At 42.7% G+C, this 14,306-nt stretch overlaps 1 protein-coding gene across 1 annotated transcript in view; it reads left to right on the forward strand.

The window, feature by feature from the left end:
• The window catches only part of CNTNAP5 (contactin associated protein family member 5), a 281,715-nt gene that overhangs the window by 98,694 nt on the left and 168,715 nt on the right, over positions 1-14,306 (forward strand). Inside the window, exon 4 of the mRNA XM_069732659.1 lies at positions 9,200-9,347. Coding sequence (XP_069588760.1) covers positions 9,200-9,347 — 148 coding nt within the window. The remainder of the gene's footprint in view (positions 1-9,199; positions 9,348-14,306) is intronic.

Consider the following 14,306-nt stretch of genomic DNA (forward strand, 5'->3'; position numbering starts at 1 on the left):
AGAGAGTACACTATACTAAGGCACTGTGCTATACATAATAAGTGAGTACACTATATACTAAGGGACTGTGCTATACATAATAAGTGAGTACACTATATACTAAGGCACTGTGCTATACATAATAAGTGAGTACACTATATACTAAGAGACTGAGTTATACATATTAAGTGAGTACACTATATACTAAGGCATTGTGCTATACATAATAAGTGAGTACACTATATACTAAGGGACTGTGCTATACATAATAAGTGAGTACACTATATACTAAGGGACTGTGCTATACATAATAAGTGAGTACACTATATAATAAGGGACTGTGCTATACATAATAAGTGAGTACACTATATGCTAAAACACTGTGCATCCAAGATCAATTAAAAAAAACCAGTGGCACTCACCAGTTTTAAAGCAAATATTCAGTCCTTTATTGCACCCTTCACGGTGTGTTCAAGGTGATCACTGCTCCTTCTCATGTCATCACTTGTTTGTGTGTGTTTTCTTAAACCAATTGTTCACACTAAACACAACTATGCATTTAGAATAAATCTACTTATCCTGTACTGATCCTCAGTTACATCCTGTATTATACTCCAGAGCTGCACTCTCTATTCTGCTGGTGCAGTCACTGTGTACATACATTACATTACTGATCCTAAATTACATCCTGTATTATACCCCAGAGCTGTGCTCACTATTCTGCTGGTGCAGTCACTATGTACATACATTACATTACTGAACCTGATTTACCTCCAGTATTATACTCCAGAGCTGCACTCACTATTCTGCTGGTGCAGTCACTGTGTACATACATTACTGATCCTGAGTTACATCCTGTATTATACTCCAGAGCTGCACTCACTATTCTGCTGGTGCAGTCACTGTGTACATACATTACTGATCCTGAGTTACATCCTGTATTATACTCCAGAGCTGCACTCACTATTCTGCTGGTGCAGTCACTGTGTACATACATAACATTACTAATGCTGAGTTACTCCGGGATTATTCTCCAGAGTATAATAGTAGTTATATTATTGTACATAGGAGCAGTATTACAGTAGTTATATTCTTGTATATAGGGGCAGTATTATAGTAGTTATATTCTTGTACATAGGAGCAGTATTATAGTAGTTATATTCTTGTACATAGGAGCAGTATTATAGTAGTTATATTCTTGTACATAGGAGCAGTATTATAGTAGTTATATTCTTGTATATAGGGGCAGTATTATAGTAGTTATATTCTTGTACATAGGGGCAGTATTATAGTAGTTATATTCTTGTACATAGGGGCAGTATTATAGTAGTTATATTCTTGTATGTAGGGGCAGTATTATAGTAGTTATATTCTTGTACATAGGGGCAGTATTATAGTAGTTATATTCTTGTATATAGGGGCAGTATTATAGTAGTTATATTCTTGTACATAGGGGCAGTATTATAGTAGTTATATTCTTGTACATAGGGGCAGTATTATAGTAGTTATATTCTTGTACATAGGGGCAGTATTATAGTAGTTATATTCTTGTATATAGGGGCAGTATTATAGTAGTTATATTCTTGTACATAGGGGCAGTATTATAGTAGTTATATTCTTGTACATAAGAACAGTATTATAGTAGTTATATTCTTGTATGTAGGGGCAGTATTATAGTAGTTATATTCTTGTACATAGGGGCAGTATTATAGTAGTTATATTCTTGTACATAGGGGCAGTATTATAGTAGTTATATTCTTGTACATAGAGCAGTATTATAGTAGTTATAGTCTTGTACATAGGGGCAGTATTATAGTAGTTATATTCCTGTACATAGGGGCAGTATTATAGTAGTTATATTCTTGTATATAGGAGCAGTATTATAGTAGTTATATTCTTGTACATAGGAACAGTATTATAGTAGTTATATTTTTGTGCATAAGGGGCAGTATTATAGTAGTTATATTCCTGTACATAGGGGCAGTATTATAGTATTTATATTCCTGTACATAGGGGCAGTATTATAGTAGTTATATTCTTGTATATAGGAGCAGTATTATAGTAATATTCTTGTACATAGGTGTTATATAGGCAATCCAGTGACACAGTGCGCCAGCAATCAGAGCACATACAGTGATCTGACAATAACCCAAAAACAATAGAACGAGCTCTGAGACGTGGAATCTCTGTAGACCGCAATACCTGAACCTATCCTAAGCACAACTAAAGGCAGCTGTGGATTGCGCCTGTCACTACCAATGCAACTCGGCACAGCCTGAGGAGCTGACTAGCCTGAAGATAGAAAAACAAGCCTGACTTGCCTCAGAGAAATACCCCAAAGGAAAAGGCAGCCCCCCACATATAATGACTGTTAGCAAGAAGAAAAGACAAACGTAGGGATGAAATAGATTAAGCAAAGTGAGGCCCGATATTCTAGATAGAGCGAGGATAGCAAAGAGAACTTTGCAGTCTACAAAAAACCCTAAAGCAAAAAACCACGCAAAGGGGGCAAAAAGACCCACTAACGGCACGGCGGTGCACCCTTTGCGTCTCAGAGCTTCCAGCAAAAACGAATAGACAAGCTGGACAGAAAAAGTAGCAACAAAAGCAAAGAAGCACTTATCTAAGCAGAGCAGCAGGCCACAGGAAAGATCCAGAAGCTCAGATCCAACACTGGAACATTGACAAGGAGCAAGGAAGACAGAATCAGGTGGAGTTAAATAACAAAGCAGCCAACGAGCTCACCAGAACACCTGAGGGAGGAAGCTCAGAAGCTGCAGTACCACTTGTGACCACAGGAGTGAATTCAGCCACAGAATTCACAACAGTACCCCCCCTTGAGGAGGGGTCACCGAACCCTCACCAGAGCCCCCAGGCCGACCAGGATGAGCCACATGAAAGGCACGAACAAGATCTGGAGCATGGACATCAGAGGCAAAAACCCAGGAATTATCTTCCTGAGCATAACCCTTCCATTTAACCAGATACTGGAGTTTCCGTCTAGAAACACGAGAATCCAAAATTTTCTCCACAATATACTCCAATTCCCCCTCCACCAAAACCGGGGCAGGAGGCTCAACAGATGGAACCATAGGTGCCACGTATCTCCGCAACAACGACCTATGGAATACATTATGTATGGAAAAGGAGTCTGGGAGGGTCAGACGAAAAGACACAGGATTGAGAATCTCAGAAATCCTATACGGACCAATAAAACGAGGTTTAAATTTAGGAGAGGAAACCTTCATAGGAATATGACGAGAAGATAACCAAACCAGATCCCCAACACGAAGTCGGGGACCCACACGGCGTCTGCGATTAGCGAAAAGTTGAGCCTTCTCCTGGGACAAGGTCAAATTGTCCACTACCTGAGTCCAGATCTGCTGCAACCTGTCCACCACAGAATCCACACCAGGACAGTCCGAAGACTCAACCTGTCCTGAAGAGAAACGAGGATGGAACCCAGAATTGCAGAAAAATGGAGAGACCAAGGTAGCCGAGCTGGCCCGATTATTAAGGGCGAACTCAGCCAACGGCAAAAAGGACACCCAATCATCCTGGTCTGCAGAAACAAAACATCTCAGATATGTTTCCAAGGTCTGATTGGTTCGTTCGGTCTGGCCATTAGTCTGAGGATGGAAAGCCGAGGAAAAAGATAAGTCAATGCCCATCCTACCACAAAAGGCTCGCCAAAACCTTGAAACAAACTGGGAACCTCTGTCAGAAACAATATTCTCAGGAATGCCATGCAAACGAACCACATGCTGAAAGAACAAAGGTACCAAATCAGAGGAGGAAGGCAATTTAGCCAAGGGCACCAGATGGACCATTTTAGAAAAGCGATCACAGACCACCCAAATGACTGACATCTTTTGAGAAACGGGAAGGTCAGAAATGAAATCCATCGAAATATGTGTCCAAGGCCTCTTTGGGACCGGCAAGGGCAAAAGCAACCCACTGGCATGTGAACAGCAGGGCTTAGCCCTAGCACAAATCCCACAGGACTGCACAAAAGTACGTACATCCCATGACAGAGATGGCCACCAGAAGGATCTAGCCACTAACTCTCTGGTACCAAAGATTCCAGGATGACCAGCCAACACCGAACAATGAAGTTCAGAGATAACTTTACTAGTCCACCTATCAGGGACGAACAGTTTCTCCGCCGGACAACGATCAGGTTTATTCGCCTGAAATTTTTGCAACACTCTCCGCAAATCAGGGGAGATGGCAGACACAATGACTCCTTCCTTGAGGATACTCGCCGGCTCAGATGAACCCGGAGAGTCGGGCACAAAACTCCTAGACAGAGCATTCGCCTTCACATTTTTAGAGCCCGGAAGGTACGAAATCACAAAATCGAAGCGGGCAAAAAATAACGACCAACGGGCCTGTCTAGGATTCAAGCGCTTGGCAGACTCGAGATAAGTAAGGTTCTTATGATCAGTCAATACCACCACGCGATGCTTAGCTCCTTCAAGCCAATGACGCCATTCCTCGAATGCCCACTTCATGGCCAGCAACTCTCGGTTGCCCACATCATAATTACGCTCAGCAGCCGAAAACTTCCTGGAAAAGAAAGCACATGGTTTAATCACTGAGCAATCAGAACCTCTCTGTGACAAAACCTCCCCTGCTCCAATCTCAGAAGCATCAACCTCGACCTGGAACGGAAGAGAAACATCTGGTTGACACAACACAGGGGCAGAACAAAAACGATGCTTCAACTCCTGAAAAGCTTCCACAGCAGCAGAAGACCAATTAACCAAATCAGCACCCTTCTTGGTCAAATCGGTCAATGGTTTGGCAATGCTAGAAAAATTACAGATGAAGCGACGATAAAAATTAGCAAAGCCCAGGAATTTTTGCAGACTTTTCAGAGATGTCGGCTGAGTCCAATCCTGGATGGCTTGGACCTTAACCGGATCCATCTCGATAGTAGAAGGGGAAAAGATGAACCCCAAAAATGAAACTTTCTGCACACCGAAGAGACACTTTGATCCCTTCACAAACAAAGAATTAGCACGCAGGACCTGGAAAACCATTCTGACCTGCTTCACATGAGACTCCCAATCATCTGAGAAGATCAAAATGTCATCCAAGTAAACAATCAGGAATTTATCCAGATACTCACGGAAGATGTCATGCATAAAAGACTGAAATACTGATGGAGCATTGGCAAGTCCGAACGGCATCACTAGATACTCAAAATGACCCTCAGGCGTATTAAATGCAGTTTTCCATTCATCTCCTTGCCTGATTCTCACCAGATTATACGCACCACGAAGATCTATCTTAGTAAACCAACTAGCCCCCTTAATCCGATCAAACAAGTCAGATAACAATGGCAAGGGATACTGAAATTTAACAGTGATCTTATTAAGAAGGCGGTAATCAATACACGGTCTCAGCGAACCATCCTTCTTGGCTACAAAAAAGAACCCTGCTCCCAGTGGTGATGACGATGGGCGAATATGTCCCTTCTCCAGGGATTCCTTCACATAACTGCGCATAGCGGCGTGTTCAGGCACGGATAAATTAAATAATCGACCTTTAGGGAATTTACTACCAGGAATCAAATTGATAGCACAATCACAATCCCTATGCGGAGGTAGGGCATCGGACTTGGGCTCTTCAAATACATCCTGATAATCAGACAAGAACTCTGGGATGTCAGAAGGAGTGGATGACGAAATAGACAAAAATGGAACATCACCATGTACCCCCTGACAACCCCAGCTGGATACCGACATAGAGTTCCAATCCAATACTGGATTATGGGTTTGCAGCCATGGCAACCCCAACACGACCACATCATGCAGATTATGTAGCACCAGAAAGCGAATAACTTCCTGATGTGCAGGAGCCATGCACATGGTCAGCTGGGCCCAGTACTGAGGTTTATTCTTGGCCAAAGGTGTAGCATCAATTCCTCTCAACGGAATAGGACACCGCAAAGGCTCCAAGAAAAACCCACAACGTTTAGCATAATCCAAATCCATCAGATTCAGGGCAGCGCCTGAATCCACAAACGCCATGACAGAATACGATGACAAAGAGCATATCAAGGTAATGGACAGAAGGAATTTGGATTGTACAGTACCAATGACGGCAGACCTATCGAACCGCTTAGTGCGCTTAGGACAATCAGAAATAGCATGAGTGGAATCACCACAGTAGAAACACAGCCCATTCAGACATCTGTGTTCTTGCCGTTCAACTCTGGTCATAGTCCTATCGCACTGCATAGGCTCAGGTTTAATCTTAGACAATACCGCCAAATGGTGCACAGATTTACGCTCGCGCAAGCGTCGACCGATCTGAATGGCCAAAGACATAGACTCATTCAAACCAGCAGGCATAGGAAAACCCACCATGACATCCTTAAGAGCCTCAGAGAGACCCTTTCTGAACAAAGCTGCCAGCGCAGATTCATTCCACAGAGTGAGTACTGACCACTTCCTAAATTTCTGACAATATACTTCTATATCATCCTGACCCTGGCACAAAGCCAGCAAATTTTTCTCAGCCTGATCCACTGAATTAGGCTCATCGTAAAGTAATCCGAGCGCCAGGAAAAACGCATTGACACCACTCAATGCAGGGTCTCCTGGCGCAAGAGAAAATGCCCAATCTTGAGGGTCGCCGCGCAAAAAAGAAATAATAATCAAAACCTGTTGAATAAGATTACCAGAAGAATGAGGTTTCAAGGCCAGAAATAGCTTACAATTATTTTTGAAATTAAGAAACTTAGTTCTATCACCAAAAAACAAATCAGGAATAGGAATTCTAGGTTCTAACATAGATTTCTGATCAATAGTATCTTGAATCCTTTGTACATTTGTAACGAGATTATCCATTGAAGAGCACAGACCCTGAATATCCATGTCCACACCTGTGTCCTGAAATACCCAAATGTCTAGGGGAAAAAAAAGACTGAACACAGAGCTGAGAAAAAAAAATGATGTCAGAACTTCTTTTTTCCCTCTATTGAGAATCATTAGGTTGGCTCCTTGTACTGTTATGTAGGCAATCCAGTGACACAGTGCGCCAGCAATCAGAGCACATACAGTGATCTGACAATAACCCAAAAACAATAGAACGAGCTCTGAGACGTGGAATCTCTGTAGACCGCAATACCTGAACCTATCCTAAGCACAACTAAAGGCAGCTGTGGATTGCGCCTGACACTACCTATGCAACTCGGCACAGCCTGAGGAGCTGACTAGCCTGAAGATAGAAAAACAAGCCTGACTTGCCTCAGAGAAATACCCCAAAGGAAAAGGCAGCCCCCCACATATAATGACTGTTAGCAAGAAGAAAAGACAAACGTAGGAATGAAATAGATTCAGCAAAGCGAGGCCCGATATTCTAGATAGAGCGGGGATAGCAAAGAGAACTTTGCAGTCTACAAAAAACCCTAAAGCAAAAAACCACGCAAAGGGGGCAAAAAGACCCACCGTGCCGAACTAATGGCACGGCGGTGCACCCTTTGCGTCTCAGAGCTTCCAGCAAAAACGAATAGACAAGCTGGACAGAAAAAGTAGCAACAAAAGCAAAGAAACACTTATCTAAGCAGAGCAGCAGGCCACAGGAGAGATCCAGAAGCTCAGATCCAACACTGGAACATTGACAAGGAGCAAGGAAGACAGAATCAGGTGGAGTTAAATAACAAGGCAGCCAACGAGCTCACCAGAACACCTGAGGGAGGAAGCCCAGAAGCTGCAGTACCACTTGTGACCACAGGAGTGAATTCAGCCACAGAATTCACAACACATAGGGGCAGTATAATGGTAGTTATATTCTTGTATATGGGGCAGTATTATAGTAGTTATATTCTTGTACATAGTTGCAGTGTTATAGTAGTTATATTCTTGTATATAGGGGCAGTATTATAGTAGTTATATTCTTGTATATAGGGGCAGTATTATAGTAGTTATATTCTTGTGCATAGGGGCAGTATTATAGTAGTTATATTCTTGTATATAGGGGCAGTATTATAGTAGTTATATTATTGTATATAAGGGCAGTATTATAGAATAATATTCTTGTATATAGGGGCAGTATTATAGTAGTTATATTCTTGTATATAGGGCAGTATTATAGTAGTTATATTCTTGTATATAGGGGCAGTATTATAGTAGTTATGCTCTTGTACATTGGGGCATCGTGATACTAGTTCATAAGGGCAGTATTATAGCAGTTATATTCTTGTACATAGGAGCAGTATTATAGTAGTTATATTCTTGTACATATGGGCAGTATTATAGCACTTATATTCTTGCACATAGGGGCAGTATTATAGTAGTTAATATTCTTGTACATAGGAGCAGTATTATAGTAGTTCATAAGGGGCAGTATTATAGCAGTTATATTCTTGTACATAGGAGCAGTATTATAGTAGTTATATTCTTGTACATATGGGCAGTATTATAGCACTTATATTCTTGCACATAGGGGCAGTATTATAGTAGTTAATATTCTTGTACATAGGAGCAGTATTATAGTAGTTATATTCTTGTACATAGGGGAAGTATTATAGTAGTTATATTCTTGTACATAGGGGCAGTATTATAGCAGTTATATTCTTGTATATAGGGCCAGTATTATAGTAGTTCATAAGGGGCAGTATTTTAGTAGTTACATTTCTACAAATAGAAGCAATATTATAGCACTTACAGTCTCCCTAAGAGCCAGTATTATATGTTATATTCTGGTCCATATTAATTATATTTTTGTACGTTGAAAGCTTTGCTATTATAGTAGTTATAACCTTTTACAGGATAAACAGTTTGCAGTTTTTGTAGCATTTTGTGGCGCAATGTGAAGGACATTTAGAATTGAAGGCTTTTTTTGTGCTATCAGCTGTGTACACTTTTCTCACCACTTAACCCAGAAACGTTTATTATGTTACTGAAATGACTATCATGTGTGACGGGAATTTCTCTACAATTATTGCACACTTTCCTGCCTGAATAGATTCTGAACACATCAGAATGGAGTTTTTAAAGGTCACTCTAAATTAACCGGCTGAAGCATGTTGGCAATTTAAACTCTGTAAATTCCTTTCATTCTCTCATTTTCTAATTTGTTCTCAAAATCAGATCAATGATCAGGAGAATAGTTTGATCTCCAGCTACTTTCTAGCCTTCTTATGCTGCAGACATTATCTATTTACAAAGTCATAACTTGGTTTTTAATTGTTACGTTGTATCAACAGGAGTTTCCAGGAAACACTAATGCCGATAGTGTGGTCACCCACAAGTTCCAGCATTCCATTAAAGCCAGATTTCTACGATTTATTCCCTTGGAGTGGAATCCTAGTGGTAGTATTGGAATGAGGATCGAGGTGTACGGCTGCTCATACAGTAAGTTTTCTAATTTTTGCAATTAGAATTAGAATTGTATGCAATATAAGTTTTCTTACAGGATTTCTCCAGTGCAGGTGAAAATTAATGCCTAACGCAGTTATTACCACAATAACAGTGTTGTCTTATAATATAACTAGCTGTTTCCAGCCAGCTAACGCTCGGCACGCTCATTGCTATCTAATATAAACCTTGTGATTTCTCTCTCTGTCCTTATCAATCTGCTCAGGTGTTCGTTGTTGATAACCAATCCTACGATATTGTCAATATTGTTGTTGTCGATCAGCTACTGCATCATTGTCCGGATTTTCCTGCAGCCTGTGAGATGGACCTGACGACTTTTCTTGGCTCATTTTGTTTGGGAGAATGCGGATGCAATTAAATGTACGTTTACCTTGGCTGAAGTGGTTGAATTACATAGAAAGGAAGTGCTGCTTGTGGTAATGTGGGGGGCGGAGCCTCATGTGGTAATGTGTGGGGGGGGATGGAGCCTCGTGTGGTATTGTGTGGGGACGGAGCCTCGTGTGGTAATGTGTGGGGACGGAGCCTCGTGTGGTAATGTGTTGGGGGGATGGAGCCTCGTGTGGTATTGTGTGGGGACGGAGCCTCGTGTGGTAATGTGTGGGGACGGAGCCTCGTGTGGTAATGTGTGGGGGGGATGGAGCCTCGTGTGGTATTGTGTGGGGACGGAGCCTCGTGTGGTAATGTGTGGGGACGGAGCCTCATGTGGTAATGTGTGGGGACAGAGCCTCGTGTGGTAATGTGTGGGGACGCAGCCTCGTGTGGTAATGTGTGGTGCGGAGCCTTGTGTGGTAATGTGTGGGGACAGAGCCTCATGTGGTAATGTGTGGGGACGAAGCCTCGTGTGGTAATGTGTGGGGACGGAGCCTTGTGTGGTAATGTGTGGGGACAGAGCCTCGTGTGGTAATGTGTGGGGATGGAGCCTCGTGTGGTAATGTGTGAGGACGAAGTCTCGTGTGGTAATGTGTGGGGACGGAGCCTCGTGTGGTAATGTGTGGGGATGCAGCCTCGTGTGGTAATGTGTGGGGACGCAGCCTCGTGTGGTAATGTGAGGGGCCGGAGCCTCATATGGTAATGTGTGAGGACGAAGCCTCGTGTGGTAATGTGTGGGTACGCAGCCTCGTGTGGTAATGTGTGAGGACGAAGCCTCGTGTGGTAATGTGGGGGGACAGAGCCTCGTGTGGTAATGTGTGGGGACGCAGCCTCGTGTGGTAATGTGTGGGGACGCAGCCTGACATCTATTGACATTTATTAATGCAATGTCATAGATTGCTAGTGTGATTTAAGCACAAGTCTTCAAAATATAGTCCATAGTTGCTTTTGGCTTCATGATTGGAGTATACCTCATACTCTACATAGGTGGTACTTATCTTGTTCTCCACATCAGTAGAGACTTTGCATTCTGTACACCTTTATAGATTGATTTTCTCTATCTCGCACTCTTCAGAGATGGAGCCAACCTTCTTTAGTTTTCATAGATGAAGTATCCATATGCAGTACTCTTCATAGGTGGAGCCTCCTTATCTCACACTCTTGAAAGGTGGAACCTCCATATTCTGTACTCTTCATAGGTCGAGCCTTCATATCATGTTATCTTTGTAGGTGGAGCCTCACTATCCTATACTCTTTATAGGTGGAGTTACCTATCTTGTTCTCTTCATTGGTGAAGCCTTTGCATCCTGTACTCTACATAAGGGCTCCTTCTGACTTGTGTGAAATACGGCCGAGTCTCGCAGGTTAAAACCCTGCTCTGCCGCCGGCACTCGGGAGCGGAGCGTGCAGCTCCATGTATTGCTGTGCGGCCGCATGCTCCGCTATGGAGTTCCAGTGGCAGAGCTGGGTTTTAACCTGCGAGACTCAGCCGTATTTCATGCAAGTGAGAAGGAGCCCTAAGTAAGTTTTCCAGATCTCGCATTCTTCAGAGGTAGAGACACACTTTTTTTAAGTCTTCATAGATGGAGTATCCATATACTGTACTCTTCATAGGTAGAGCCTCCCTATTATGTACTATTCATACTAGTAGCCTTGCTGGAACCTTCTCATTCTGTAGTCTTCATAGCTGGAGCCTCTTTGTCCTGTACTATTCACAGGTGGAGCCTCTTTGTTCTGTACTATTCATATGTGGAGCCTCTTTGTCCTGTACTATTCATAAGTGGAGCCTTTCTGTCCTGTACTATTCATAGGTGGAGCCTTTTTGTCCTGTACTATTCACAGGTGGAGCCTCTTTGTCCTGTACTATTCACAGGTGGAGCCTCTTTGCCCTGTACTATTCATATGTGGAGCCTCTTTGTCCTGTACTATTCATAGGTGGAGCCTTTTTGTCCTGTACTATTCATAGGTGGAGCCTTTTTGTCCTGTACTATTCACAGGTGGAGCCTCTTTGTCCTGTACTATTCACAGGTGGAGTCTCTTTGCCCTGTACTATTCATATGTGGAGCCTCTTTGTCCTGTACTATTCACAGGTGGAGCCTCTTTGTCCTGTACTACTCATAGGTGGAGCCTCTTTGTCCTGTACTATTCATATGCGGAGCCTCTTTGTCCTGTACTATTCATAGGTGGAGCCTTTTTGTCCTGTACTATTCACAGGTGGAGCCTCTTTGTCCTGTACTATTCATAGTTGGAGCCTCTTTGTCCTGTACTATTCATAGGTGGAGCCTCTTTGTCCTGTACTACTCATAGGTGGAGTCTCTTTGCCCTGTACTATTCATAGGTGGAGCCTCTTTGTCCTGTACTATTCATAGGTGGGCCTCTTTGTCCTGTACTATTCACAGGTGGAGCCTCTTTGTCCTGTACTATTCACAGGTAGAGCCTCTTTGTCCTGTACTATTCATATGTGGAGCCTCTTTGTCCTGTACTATTCATAGGTGGAGCCTCTTTGTCTTGTACTATTCACAGGTGGAGTCTCTTTGCCCTGTACTATTCATATGTGGAGCCTCTTTGTCCTGTACTATTCATAGGTGGAGCCTCTTTGTCCTGTACTATTCATAGGTGGAGCCTCTTTGTCCTGTACTATTCATAGGTGGAGCCTCTTTGTCCTGTGCTATTCATAGGTGGAGCCTCTTTGTCCTGTACTATTCATAGTTGGAGCCTCTTTGTCCTGTATTATTCATAGGTGGAGTCTCTTTGTCCTGTACTATTCATAGGTGGAGCCTCTTTGTCCTGTACTATTCATAGGTGGAGCCTCTTTGTCCTGTACTATTCATAGGTGGAGACTCTTTGTCCTGTACTATTCATAGTTGGATGCCTCTTTGCCCTGTACTATTCACAGGTGGAGCCTCTTTGTCCTGTACTATTCATAGGTGGAGTCTCTTTGTCCTGTACTATTCACAAGTGGAGCCTCTTTGTCCTGTATTATTCACAGGTAGAGCCTCTTTGTGCTGTACTATTCATAGGAGAAGCCTTTTTGTCCTGTACTATTCACAGGTGGAGCCTCTTTGTCCTGTACTATTCACAGGTGGAGTCTCTTTGCCCTGTATTATTCACAGGTGGAGCCTCTTTGTCCTGTATTCTTCATAGGTGGAGCCTCTTTGTCCTGTATTATTCATAGGTGGAGCCTCTTTGTCCTGTTCTATTCATAGGTGGAGCCTCTTTGTCCTGTACTATTCATAGGTGGAGCCTCTTTGCCCTGTACTATTCATAGGTGGAGCTTTTTTGTCCAGTGCTATTCATAGTTGGAGCCTCTTTGTCCTGTATTATTCATAGGTGGTGCTTCTTTGTCCTATATTATTCATAGGTGGAGTCTCTTTGTCCTGTTCTATTCATAGGTGGAGCCTCTTTGTCCTGTACTATTCATAGGTGGAGCCTCTTTGTCCTGTGCTATTCATAGGTGGAGCCTCTTTCTCCTGTACTATTCACAGGTGGCACCTCTTTGTCCTGTATTATTCATAGGTGGAGCCTTTTTGTCCAGTGCTATTCATAGGTGGAGCCTCTTTGTCCTGTATTATTCATAGGTGGTGCTTCTTTGTCCTATATTATTCATAGGTGGAGCCTATTTGTCCTGTATTATTCATAGGTGGAGCCTCTTTGTCCTGTATTATTCATAGGTGGAGCCTCTTTGTCCTGTATTATTCATAGGTGAAGCCTCTTTGTACTGTATTATTCATAGGTGGAGCCTCTTTGTCCTGTACTATTCATAGGTGGAGCCTCTTTGTCCTGTACTATTCACAGGTGGAGTCTCTTTGCCCTGTATTATTCACAGGTGGAGCCTCTTTGTCCTGTATTCTTCATAGGTGGAGCCTCTTTGTCCTGTATTATTCATAGGTGGAGCCTCTTTGTCCTGTTCTATTCATAGGTGGAGCCTCTTTGTCCTGTACTATTCATAGGTGGAGCCTCTTTGCCCTGTACTATTCATAGGTGGAGCTTTTTTGTCCAGTGCTATTCATAGTTGGATCCTCTTTGTCCTGTATTATTCATAGGTGGTGCTTCTTTGTCCTATATTATTCATAGGTGGAGTCTCTTTGTCCTGTTCTATTCATAGGTGGAGCCTCTTTGTCCTGTACTATTCATAGGTGGAGCCTCTTTGTCCTGTGCTATTCATAGGTGGAGCCTCTTTCTCCTGTACTATTCACAGGTGGCACCTCTTTGTCCTGTATTATTCATAGGTGGAGCCTTTTTGTCCAGTGCTATTCATAGGTGGAGCCTCTTTGTCCTGTATTATTCATAGGTGGTGCTTCTTTGTCCTATATTATTCATAGGTGGAGCCTATTTGTCCTGTATTATTCATAGGTGGAGCCTCTTTGTCCTGTATTATTCATAGGTGGAGCCTCTTTGTCCTGTATTATTCATAGGTGAAGCCTCTTTGTACTGTATTATTCATAGGTGGAGCCTCTTTGTCCTGTACTATTCATAGGTGGAGCCTCTTTGTCCTGTACTATTCATAGGTGGAGCCTCTTTGTCCTGTACTATTCATAGTTGGATGCCTCTTTGCCCTGTACTATT

Source organism: Ranitomeya imitator, chromosome 7 (assembly GCF_032444005.1).
Source record: "Ranitomeya imitator isolate aRanImi1 chromosome 7, aRanImi1.pri, whole genome shotgun sequence".
Classification (NCBI taxonomy): domain Eukaryota; kingdom Metazoa; phylum Chordata; class Amphibia; order Anura; family Dendrobatidae; genus Ranitomeya; species Ranitomeya imitator.